Source organism: Dunckerocampus dactyliophorus, chromosome 6 (assembly GCF_027744805.1).
Source record: "Dunckerocampus dactyliophorus isolate RoL2022-P2 chromosome 6, RoL_Ddac_1.1, whole genome shotgun sequence".
NCBI classification, from domain to species: Eukaryota; Metazoa; Chordata; class Actinopteri; order Syngnathiformes; family Syngnathidae; genus Dunckerocampus; species Dunckerocampus dactyliophorus.
In genome coordinates, this window is record NC_072824.1 from 1127501 (window position 1) to 1140382 (window position 12882).

A 12882-nucleotide genomic window follows, 5' to 3' on the forward strand; every position below is an offset into this window, starting at 1 on the left:
CATGCATTCACTCCTCTGATCGTGGCTTGTCTTTGTCTTTGTATCCTTGTTGAAACATATTCCTCCTCGTAGTCCTCCATGAACCGAAGATTCATATCGTATTCCAGGCGCCCGACAGCCGTGGAACTTCCGCATACATTCAGCATCGCTAGCTGTTAGCTGCTAGCGATCATACAACAGGAAACAGGCAGTCCTGCACTAAGGATGGTCTACAGCCAATCAGAACGCAGAACACAATAGGCGGGTTCTCCCTTAGCCAATCAGGACTGTTATGGCTCTGTATACTGAGATGAAATGGACAGTCTGGACACGTCCTCAACTCTCACAAGAGTATACAACACCCTCTACTGGTTGCAGTAGCAAATACAATAACAGACACATACAGCAGAGCACCGGTCCATCACTCATACATCACAGGGGCACACAACACAATGCACGTTCATACGCTGTTAAAGTAAAGTGCAAAATGGCACTTGAAAAAATCTGCGAAAGAGCAAATCCGCAAAAGGTGAACTCCGATGTAGCGAGGGAACACTGGAGAACAAAAAAAGCAACAGTCTTGTTTGTTGGCAAAGTGTATTTATTTATAAGAATTAAAAAATAAATATAAAAATGTAAAAAAGGGTGCCATTTAAGCACTGCCAACAACAACAATTGTTCGTGTCCATTTGAAATTGTCCAAAGATGCATCGATTCTGCATGTGTCCGAACCTGAAGAGGGGGACATCATTTTTATACGACAAAAAGTTTTCTTTTTATCCTACTTATGTCTCTTTTGGGCTGATGTCGCCGCTTTGTTGTTCTTTCACTTTTCTCTGTCATCATTTGAAGCCTCGCCTCCGACTACGGTGAGCGCAGCTTCTGATTGGTCGTCTTCAGTCAGCACGGCTTCCTTTTGTAGAAAGTTGCACTACGGGAGACAGAAAGCCTGCAAATATACATTAAAATAATAAACATTTCATATCATGTATTTTTACATGAGTTATTCATTTTACACAATACACATCATTTGGTAATTTACTCATTTAAGACACCAAAAAAATCACAAACAAACCGGTTCTTTTGAACAGCTCCTTAACATGAACGATGGGAACCGAGTCGCAGCTGGGGATGGTTCTCTCCTGTGTTCTGTTGCTCTGTATTATTAACAATGTTCTTGTGTGCAAATCTTTGCACTAAAAGCTGTTTTGCACAGAAAGTCACTGCAGTCTGCTTTGTTTTTTAATGTTTCCATGTGTTCCAGTCATGGTTTACACACACACACAGAATGTGTACAAATAGTGAGTCATATGGCGCCACCCTGTGGAATATTTACAATGAATCCAGATCACACGTCAAATAAGGCTATCATCAATATTTCAGAATAATTCAATCTCATATTGGTGGGATATCCAAATTCATTCCTCCGAGGGATTATTTCAAAGATAAAACGAGTTAAGGCCAGGCTGGCTTCTTAAAACTTAAGAAACATAAAAAAGAGCCAATGTTTTGAACGGCTATTTGAAAGGAAGAACCGGTTCCGCGACAAGAACCATGAATTCCATCTACACTGAGGAGCCACTTCAAGGTAGAGTGAGCCCGCTCTCTTTGGTGAGCCGAGCCAACGTTACCGGCTCTCTAAAAAGAACAGAAATTTACATCAATGATAGTCAGTCCATTTGCTTTACTCTATGTTATTACAACTAGGTTATATTTACACTTCTATACCCACTCAATTTGGGAGCCATATCCATCATGTCAGTTAATGGAAATATGTTTCATCATCGTGGGTAGTGAGATCGTTCACTTTAGGACTCATTTCTCAAGTCACATCATAGAAATGATTCCTAGAAGTAAAGTCTCCAGTCAAGATTGGATTCCGACAGGAAGTCATCTACATGACTACCATTTTCACTCGTGGGACTCATGTAGTTTACTCCTGTAAAAATACACTTCTTGAATTTAAAACCAACCATGTACGTTTACGTTAATATTGACTAATTACGTCTACTTAATTCCACAATTCTACAATTATATGCCAGTGCATATAAGACCCAGAATGCCTTGCGAGATCTGCAGCGGTATTACTTCTTATTAAACGGTTCCCATATGCTAGACTAACATCTTAAAATGCTTAACGAATTTAAAACATGTATAAAAAATCAAAGTGCAAAGTTGTGTAACCTGGTTTGAGCAACCATCGTAGCAACATTCCTTCTCTGTAAATGTGAATAATGATTACATGACATTACACCACCCAAGCATGTTCTTTAAGCTTGGCCAGCAGTTAGCTCCTCCGCCACTGGAGGGCAGCATTTAGCTAATGAGGCCACACAAGCAAATTAAAAAGCAAACATGAACATGTGAATATTTCCTTCACACCACATTAAAACAACCAAAAGCACACATTTAACCAAGTGAAGGGTGATCACTGACATATGGCATATAAAATGTACTACACTGACAACTGTCATTATTCTGGTTTAGGGCCAAATTGTGTACTTGTAAAAAAAGGCCAGAGGATGTTTAGAATGGGTTCAAGTGACTTTAACATCTGTGTACTGTGGAGATGAAATTCTCCACAACCTACTAAAGGTCAAAGGACCACTTTAGAAAATGAATTGAGCCAATTTTACCTCCCCCTTACGTGTTCGTACATAACTGGAGATTATCTAGTTCTGAGAAGAAAAGAAGACTCACACACCAGATGATATTTACAAAATGTATTGGAAAAATAAGTCAGACAGAATAATTTAGCAGCTCAGAGCCCTGGACTATTTCTCTTCCCTCGGACGCCCTCCGCCTTCTCTCTGAAGGAAGAGAAACAGGTCCCGATCGATGGCCCCCACTGCCTTTTTATCATTGTTTGGCTCAGACCATTTGCGCCAGTCTCTCCAAAGATAACTTTCTCCCGGATTCTTTGAGGAAGTTGTGTAACGCCAGCAGGTGATAGTCGCTGAGTTGTTTACACTCATGTAGCGTAACATCATATACTTCCCTGTCTATCTCAAGGCTTTCGGACTAGTTTGTGCCCTTATCTGGCTGCTGGTCCTGGCTAGCCTTCACTATGTGTTAGCACTTCACTAATTCTGTTTAACCTTTGACACACTAAAACAGTTGTTCAGCTATATTATTTAAAAAAGCATTATTTCTAGAAACTACTTGTAATCACTCACGAAGTTGTTAGACTGATTAAACAGTTCCATCTATACTGTACTTATTTTAAGGGACTCAGCTAATATTTCAATCAATAAACATCAATTCAAACAGTTATTCTAAAATCTACTTGTATATGTTGCTTCATAAAATCACTCAGTAAATCCATGTTTGCCTACAGTACACTGCTCAGACCAGAGAGTAGATGACTACTTACACTCCTGTGGGCCTGTGCTCCCATGAAAATGTTTCTGCATGGAGTGTGTGAGGACCTGTCTTTGGCACTTGGGATCTTCCTTCCTACTTCCCTTTTATTAGATTCAAGATTCAAGAGTTTTATTGTCATATGCACAGTAAAACAGGTGGTTCTGCTATGCAATGAAATTCTTGTTCTGTTCATTCTCCCAAAAAAGAAAGAAAGAAAAACAGAAGAAAAAGAATAAGGACATCAGAAACATAAATACCAATAAATTAAGCAACAACAACAGAAGAGACATGAATACAAATAAATAAATAAATAAATAAAGTGCTATGAGTGTGTGCGTGTGTTGCGTGCGGCGTGTGTGAGTGCTTCGTTGAGAAGCCTGATGGCCTGTGGGTAAAAGCTGTTTGCCAGCCTTGTGGTCCTGGACTTCAAACTCCTGTAGCGTCTGCCTGACGGTAGGAGTGTGAATAATGAGTGTTGTGGATGTGTGCTGTCCTTGATGAGGTTGTGTGTTCTTCGTAGGACTCTAGTTTTATAAATGTCTTGCAGTGAGGGGAGGGCTGCCCCAACAATGCTCTGTGAGGTCTTGATCACCCGCTGGAGTGCCTTCCTATCACGTGTTGTACAGTTACCGTACCAAACAGTGATGGAGGCGGTAAGGACACTTTCCATAGTGCATCTGTAGAAGCAACAAAGACGATCAGAGGAGTGAATGCATGAGTCGGTTTCTTGTGTCCAATCCCGTAAGTCATTCAAATTCAAACAAAATGTTAACTTTTTCAAAGAAGAGAGAAATGTGATAAAATGTTATGAGAAAAATGTCTGATAAAACTGGATAAAGTGTATGGTGAGCGTTTTTACAGCCTTAAAACGTATCTAATAATTGTACAAAAACACAGTTGGCTACTTGACGGATTTCAATTATTGTGGGCTATTTTGGAAACCCAGGAGCCCAGTCCCCAAAACCACATTAGAGCGGCCTATGGGAAAAACTACTATGGAGCTATGGCTCTATCTAGTGGTTGGAGGGTCGAATTACAACGTCGTCCTCCAAAGTGTCTCTCTCGACGACAAGCCATTCCACATTTCAGTTATTCATGAACAAATCGTGATAAAATATCAGCATCATTGCATATTGAGAAATAAGTGTTATGTTAGGAGTTAATGGGCATAAAATGGTAACTGTGATGTCATTACATGCTTTACATGCTGCTAAGAATTGGCTGATCACTTGAACGTTTGCAGTTCGTGATTTCCTTTAAAAACAACTCATAAATACCGCAGCAGCTCTCGCAAAGCATTCTGGGTCTTATATGCACTGGCATATAATTGTAGAATTGTGGAATTAAGTAGACGGAATTAGTCAATATTAACGTAAACGTACTTGGTTGGTTTTAAATTCAAGAAGTGTATTTTTACAGGAGTAAACTACATGAGTCCCACGAGTGAAAATGGTAGTCATGTAGATGACTTCCTGTCGGAATCCAGTGTTGAGTTGAGACTATACTTTTAGGAATCATTTCTATGATGTGACCTGAGAAATGTGTTCTAGAAGTCAATGGTCTCACCTCCCACGATGATGAGAAACATATCCATTAATCATGATGATGATGTCACTTTTCTTTGAGTGGGTATAAAAGTGTAAAATCATTAATTCTCGTCCGTAGCAGAGAATCAGAAAGTCAGTTTGACATTTCTTCTCTGTTCAGAAATCTGTTCCTTTGGTACGAACTGCTCACTAAAATGTAGTGAAGATGAGATGAATCCTCATGAGGCATCGAACCACGTGAGCCAATTAGTTCTAAAAAGGGTTGATTTCTCGAAGCTTCATGTGCACACGAACCCCCCTACTGGCCAGGTGTGTAATCACAGGCAGCTGTATCTGAACCACATTGTGTAGATTCATTGAATTGTTGTGTCCATGAATAACAAAAACTGTATGACCAAATCATGTCTCTACATAAATGACCACATTTGTGTGTAATAAAATAGTTGTTGAATGTATTGTGTTGGTGTACATTTTGTGTACCAAATGGTACTATCATATGACATGGCAGGTTGTGTCATCATGTTTTTCTGCCACTTTAGAAAAATGGCAGGCAGAGGACAGTGGAAGTGCTTGTGGAACTATGAAGAAGTACTGAATATGCTTGTGTAATGAGGACAATGATGTACGGGACAGGGGAGATTTCATTCATTTTTATACGCAAATAACACTTTCTCAACACTTTTTGGTTTGAAAAGCTTTCTTTTTTTTTGACACAATTTCTCCAGCCTTTGAAAACACCCTTTCACAGGGGACAGAAGACACTGGCGTGCACAAAAATGCAATTGCCGGATGATATCAATTTGGGTACAACAGTTTTGGCCTCTCCCAGTACACCAGAGGGTTTTCCAGCCTGCTGATATTTGGTCCAGAAAGGTAGCGCTGGACCTCCACAGTGGCATCTGCAGTTACATTTTGGGTCTTTTGTGCTTCCGTGACACTGGTGTCCAGACGATGCCCATCAGCACTGAACCAAGCCTGGTGTTGTCATCCACAAAATGGCGTGTTACAGCCAGGTAGGCATCCATATGGATGGATGTCCACTTATCAGATGAAGGCTAACAGCAGCCACCTTCTCCACTCCAGCCTTAGCCTTCTCCTTTGCTGACTCATACTTGGCCTCCACCAAAGAGCCTCAAGGAAAAATACATAGTGCTGAATTGTGTAACGTCCAATAAAGTACTCCTTCGTTTCATGCATGCAGCCTTACATACCTGCCTTGTAGGGAGAACATCATTGGGATCCAATTTGGACACAAATGTCCTGAATGCAACATCATCCACAATACTGAAGGGCTGTGTGTCCTTCAATGTCATGGAGACAAGGGCTTCACCCAGCTCTTGTTTTCTGGTGGCTGGTTAAAAGAGAATAAATGAAGTTCATGTTCATGTTAAGCATCTTTATTTACACAATAAACAACAGTCAATATGGAAAAATGGTGCTAGCCTGGAATGACTTACCTCGGCTGGCTGAAGCTCCACTTCCCTCCTTATTCTCATGAAGGCACAGCATGGATGAGGTGTTGTGATTGGACCCCAACTCCTTGGAACGCAACAAACACCTCACCTTTGAACAAATATTAAACAGTTGAAAAATACTGTTCTCCATAAACAAACCTCATGTGTCAGGAATAATGTTACATTTAGCTCATATCCTCCTCTTCCTCACTGGCTCCATCCTCTTACCTAGTCTCTCCTCACGCTCCGAAATCTCCAAACTATCTCCAAACTATATAAATGCTATCCAAACTCTATAACCTCTATCCAAACGCTGAAATGACTGAAACTCAGTCATCATCAAAAAGCCCCATTTTGAATGGAGCCTGAGGGGTTTATATTGCCGTCAAACCTCACGCCAAAATCTGAACCACTGCCCGAAGCGGTCACGTGGTACAGCCGGGCATTTTCAGCTCCTCCCCTAAATACAGTATGCCTCACACACTCACACACATTTAATGTGTAAAATGGATATCTACTCACCACTAATCAATGATCATGGAAGAAGATGGCAATGGGACTCATGGTATAGACCTTTTATATGTTAGCATGTTGGCAGTGGCAGTTCTGGGTCTGGGCCATATGGGCAATTGCTCCTCTTGCAGCACCTATTTCTCTGCTCCCCTTCCTAAGATAGGGGCCGGCTTTTGGCCAGGGCGGTATTCTTTTGGGGGGGTGCCACTGGGGAATCAAATGTATTTGTGTTCAGCCCTCATCTAGTCAGGATATGTGGCAAATGGGCTCCTTCTACAGGCGGGATGCTCTCACCTCCTCGTTGCTCCGAAGTCATCAGATGTCCACCACGTGACCATACAAAACAGAGTATGGGGGGGCTCACTTCGCCGCTGTGCCTCAGCCCTCAGGTGAATTATATGGTTGAAAAAATAGGAAATTACAACAGTAACTGCTCCAAAATAAAACATATTTCATTCTTCATATTATATTCATTATATCGCAGACCAAGCGTCTCAAACATGTTATTTCACTACAAAAATGTAAAATTCCAAAAGGGGAAAATGTGAATCAATATGAGTTGGTTTAGCCTTGACTGCTAGTTGAGTGATGGCAGGAGATGACGATTAAGTGCCGTTATTTTTGTCAACAAAACATAGCAAAGAGAAAGTCAAAGCCATCAGGTGTCCAAGAAAGAAGATGAAAGAAAAAGAGGAGAAAAGTAGTTTAAATGTGGTTTAAATGTGGGGTGGGGGGACACAGCATTGGTTTGCCCGGGGTGTCATTCAAGCCAGAACCGCCACTGCATGTTGGCCACACAGTCGGGAGATCGGGAAGATCTGGGTTCAAATGTCTGTTTGGGCATCTCTGTGAGGAGTTCGTATGTCTCCGGGTACTCCAGTTTCCTCCTACATTCCAAAAATATGCATGTTAGTTTAATTGGAGACTCTAAATTGTCTATTTGTCTATATGTGCCCTGCTACCAGTCAGTGTACCCCGCCTCTCCCCCAAAAGTCAGCTGGGATAGGCTCCAGCACACCACTGCAACCCTAGTCAATGGATGGAAGGATACACACACACACACACACACACACACACACACGGTGTCCCAAATAATGTATAGACTTGCTGCAACAGTCTGTCTTGCCAAGTATTGGAGAAGACTTTTAAGATGAGGAGTTTATTTTCAGCAAGATGTGGCACCCCCACACTACCATGGTGATGTTAGATCCTTCCTTGATCAGATCTTCCTTGGACGGAGGCGGGTATTGTTGACCTCACACCACTAGATTTTTTTTATGGGGACATCTAAAAGACAAAGCCTACACCAGGGGTCACCAACACGTCGATCATGAGCCACCACTCCATCTTTGGGATGGAGTGAGATCTTTGTCAAGCTAGGCCGACGTGGCTCGTTGGGGCTGACTGTTGTAACACATTGACCTGCCTCTCTCTCCTCAACCACCATCGCTCACCCTCAACACTGAGCCAACGAGCCAAATAGAGTGGAAGTTGCCACAAGCCGGACACCGACCAAGATTCACAAAAGTAGTGGTGCTCCAAGTGCTGCCCACGGCCCAGAAGTCAGTGAATACACAGGATGCTGAATGCTGGAAGGTGTAAGTGTACATGATGACGTCATATCTTCCCCTCACGTGCAGACTTCCCATCACACCAACGGACCACCTGACTCCCAAGTTGATTCCACTTCCCTATTTGGGAATATTGGCTGCTTTAATGGGAGCTGCTGCTTTGCTTGACTTTGGAGACCTCAGAAGAGCCTTTTAATGTGCTCTTTCAGGCTCCAACATGTTGCTTTCAGCCAAAGGAGGAGGAAACTGTGAGTTTGTGTGCAGTTAGCGGCTGACACCAAGGATTTCAGAAAAGCAGTCAGTATCTGCTGTGACCACCATTTGCCTCATGCAGTGCAACACATCTCCTTGGCATAGAGTTGATCAGGTTGTGGATTGTGGTCTGTGGAATGTTGGTCCACTCCTCTTCAATGGCTGTGCCAAGTTGCTGGATATTGGCGGGAACTGGTACACGCTGTCGTCTACGCCCATCCAGAGCATCCCAAACATGCTCAATGGGCGACATGTCCGGTGAGTATGCTGGCCATGCAAGAACTGCGACGTTTTCCGCTTCCAAGAATTGTGTACAGATCCTTGCAACATGGGGCCGTGCATTATCCTGCTGCAACACGAGGTGATGTTGGATGTATGGCACAACAATGGGCCCTCAGGATTTCGTCACGGTATCTCTGTGCATTTAAAATGCCATCAATAAAATGCACCTTCTTCGTCCATAACAGACACCTGCCCATATCATAAACCCATCGCCCCCATGGGCCACTCCATCCACAACATTGACATCAGAAAACCGCTCACCAACACGTTGCCACACACGCTGTCTGCCATCTGCCCTGAACAGTGTAAACCGGGATTCGTCCGTGAAGGGAACAGCTCTCCAACATGTCAGACGCCATCGAATGTGAGCATTTGCCCACTCAAGTTTGTTACGACGATGACAAGCATGCAGATGAGCTGCCCTGAGAAATTCTTTGGTTATGCAAACCGATTGTTTCAGCAGCTGCCCGAGTAGCTGGTCTCAGATGATCTTGGAGGTGAACATTCTGGATGTGGAGGTCCTGGGCTGGTGTGGTTAAACGTGGTCTGCGGTTGTGAGGCTGGTTGGATGTACTGCCAAATTCTCTGAAACGCCTTTGGAGACGCTTAAGGTAGAGAAATGAACATTCAATACACGAGCAACAGCTCTGGTTGACATTCCTGCTGTCAGCAAGCCAATTGCACGCTCCCTCAAATCTGTGGCATTGTGCTGCGTGATCAAACTGCACATTTCAGAGTGGCCTTTTATTGTGGGCAGTCTAACGCCCACCTGGGCACTAATCATGGTGTCTAATCAGCATGCTGATATGCACACCTGTGAGGTGGGATGGATGATCTCAGCAGAGGAGAAGTGCTCACTATCACACATTTAGACACATTTGTCAACAATATTGGAGAGAAATGCTGATATTGTGGATGTGGAAAATGTTTTACATCTTTGAGTTCATCTCATAAAAAATAGGAACAAAAACAAAAGTGCTGGGTTTAGATTTTTGCTGAGTGTACTTAGCAAAGAGAAAGCAATATGTGAAGCTAGGAGAATATCCATCTGCATGCTTAAATATCTCATGTGGTGTACCCCAAGGGTCAATACTGGGGACAAAACTCTTTCACTTTTACATAAATGACATCTGTAATGTCACAAAAGACCTGAAGTTAGTATAACTTGCAGACGACACAACCGCATTCTGCTCTGAAGATAGCACAAAAAGGCTAATAAAAATCATCACAGATTAAATGACTATACTAAAAAGATGGTTTGATTAAAAATAGATTATCCCTGAAACTAAGTCAAACTAAAATAATGCTATTTGGTGATAGCAGGAAAGATACTTGTGTGCAAATACAAATAGATGGTGTGGACATTGAGAAAGTGAATGAAAATAAGTTTCTAGGTGTTATAATAGATTACATGAAAAATATACAACATAAAGTGGCAAGAAACATTTCGATACTCAATAAGGCACAATTTGTTCTGGACCAAAAATCACTCCATACTCTTTTGTACTCCAGTATTCCGTATCTAACTTATTGTGCGGCGATATGGGGAAATAACTACAAAAGCAGCCTTCACTCACTAACCGTACTACAAAAAAGATCAATTAGGGTCATCCTTAAGGCGCTTGAGAACATACAAACCCCCGTTCCTACAATCACAACTACTCAAATTTGTTGATCTGGTAAACTTTCACAAAGCTGAAATTATGCATACAGCAAAAAATAACAAGCAACCCAGAAACGTAACACGATTCATCTCATCAAGAGAGAGGAAATATGATCTTCGGAAAAAATTGGACTTAAAACACTTGCAGGCCCACACAACGCTAAAAACCTTCAGCATATCTGTTTGTGGAATCGACGTATGGAACAGGCTGAGTGAAGAACTCAAACAATGCATGAAAACGACCCAATTCAAAAGACACTACAAGCAGTTAATGTTGAGAAAATATAAGGAAGATTGATGAACCGCAGAGAGATGTTATGCTAATTAGCCATATGACACCTTGTCCAGGCAGATTTACAAACCTCACCTTCTTTGTAACACATTGTTCTATTGCTTTACCATATTCAGAACTCGTAAAGGGACCATGTTGAATGGGAAATGAACACATGTATCAGCAACTGTGACATGTATTAGCTATTGGATGTGAAACAAAGAGGGGCTAGGATTGAATAAGCTCTTCTTCTTCCTGCTCCTTTTGGACATTTGGAATTGTGATATCAGAGGTATCCTGATGGGAAAGAATGTGGAAAAGAAGAATGTTAAAATAAATAGACAAATCAAATCAAACCTGTTGAGAACCCCGCCTTACATTTGTCTACAGGATGATACATTAAAAACCTTCCATGGCCTGGAGAAACGTGTGTAAAAAATGTTTCTGCAAAATGATATTATGGGCAACATGCTGACAAACACAAACTGGCAGGCACCATGATCCAACTCAGTGTGCACAAGATGGTAGCTCGGGCTTGCTCACTAAGCCGAGAAGCCACGCTCACGGCAACGGGAGGTTTCTGGCCTGTAGTTGATTAGGAAATGTGCAAATTCAGCAATATTTACTTAGAATGTTAAATAAAATGTTAAACCATTAGAATAATAAAATACATTTATCATCCAGTTCAGTGCGCAAATATGAATATTCATTTGATTGTTTTTTTTCCATTTTTCATGATGACACGGGGGCTCCATCCACCTGCCTGCCCTGACCGCATGTCACAGGCTGATGTCGATGACTTCAAGCTGCATCGAGTCTTTGTGTGTTGTCTTATGTCGTTCCTTGATGTCTTTTCAACAAATCATTTGGCTTCCTCTGGTCCTCCATTGAATGTGATGTACATTCTACAGTTGGCGCTCCCGAGTGCTGTGAATTTTCCCCTGCTTCCTTAAGTGCCGACGCGTTTCATCAGATGCTCATTGACACAGAGACGTTGGTTCCTTTCAGCTTGCTTCTCTGCCTCAGCAGCGCCACCTTGTGTTTTTGTTCGTGAACGTCATGGCGATGACAGGTAGGCCTGGGATGAAAATGAATGAATGAATTGCTCGATAAATGTATATGAATTTGATCAATTTGCAAAGCTCGATATATCGCCATGAGCATGTGCAGACGCAATCGCGTCTCTCGCCTCCAAACAGGCAGGTAGAGGGTTCACTCTGTGCATTGGCCTCAGCACCTGGGTGCGTTTGTTCCTTAGTGGAATAGACTGAGCCCTCTTCAGTCAGTCATCCGGTATCTTTGTCTTTGTGTGTGGGGGGGGGGGCACTCGTGCACACAGCATACATTGTGAAGAGCAACGCAAGCTAACGTAGAAATTGGGAGCCAAAGTCCAATCCAATCCATTTTAGTTATATGGCACATTTTATAAACACAGCTTTCAAAGTGCTGCACAGACGAGTAAAACAATAAATAAGAAGTAAAAGTACAAATGACGACAATAAATACTAATAAAAGCAAAGACATTTAAAACATTAAAATATTTCAAACAAGAAGTAAAACACTAAAAGCAATAAGTAATAGAAACAGGTAAAAATAATAAGAATAAAAACCAAGATAAAACCAATTAAACTAAAAAGACAAGAGTAAAACACGCAGAGGACCACACAACTCACTTGTCCTAATCCCAGTGGCGGTTCTGGCTTGAACGACGCCCTGGGCGGACCCAAGCTGTGCCGTCCCCAAACGCCCCACCCCCCATTTTTTATAAAAAATATATGTTTAAGTTATACATTGCCACAAAACCTACAAAATATAAGCAACAAATATTAAACACAACACAAATAGAATGGAAACATTTTTAGCGGTGCACAAATCCTTCAAGTATGATCCCCCCCGAGCCCACCTTCCCGCCACACTCCCACAACTGTTGTTAACAAATGTTTTTTTTCCAACTGCAGAAAAGTGCTCCAAAATATTTCACACGCTC

General features: G+C 42.0%; 1 protein-coding gene, 1 long non-coding RNA gene and 2 pseudogenes across 2 annotated transcripts in view; 2 read left to right on the forward strand and 2 right to left on the reverse strand.

Moving 5' to 3' along the window:
* LOC129183314 (cardiomyopathy-associated protein 5-like) overlaps window positions 1-4536 on the forward strand; it is a 38260-nt gene extending 33724 nt beyond the window's left edge. The window contains exon 4 of the mRNA XM_054780419.1: window positions 3317-4536. Coding sequence (XP_054636394.1) covers window positions 3317-3378 — 62 coding nt within the window. The 3' untranslated portion in view covers window positions 3379-4536. The remainder of the gene's footprint in view (window positions 1-3316) is intronic.
* On the reverse strand, window positions 1707-1842 carry LOC129184061 (small nucleolar RNA U3; annotated as a pseudogene).
* A 301-nt stretch (window positions 4537-4837) lies between the features above and the next one.
* LOC129184060 (small nucleolar RNA U3) lies at window positions 4838-4972 on the forward strand (annotated as a pseudogene).
* Window positions 4973-5604: 632 nt separating this feature from the next.
* Window positions 5605-6445, reverse strand: LOC129183316 (uncharacterized). The gene is made up of 3 exons (XR_008570778.1): window positions 6347-6445; window positions 6101-6240; window positions 5605-6020 (listed from the first exon to the last, which is right to left on the reverse strand). It is a non-coding gene; the product is annotated as an uncharacterized LOC129183316 (long non-coding RNA).
* Between the last annotated feature and the right edge of the window lie 6437 nt (window positions 6446-12882).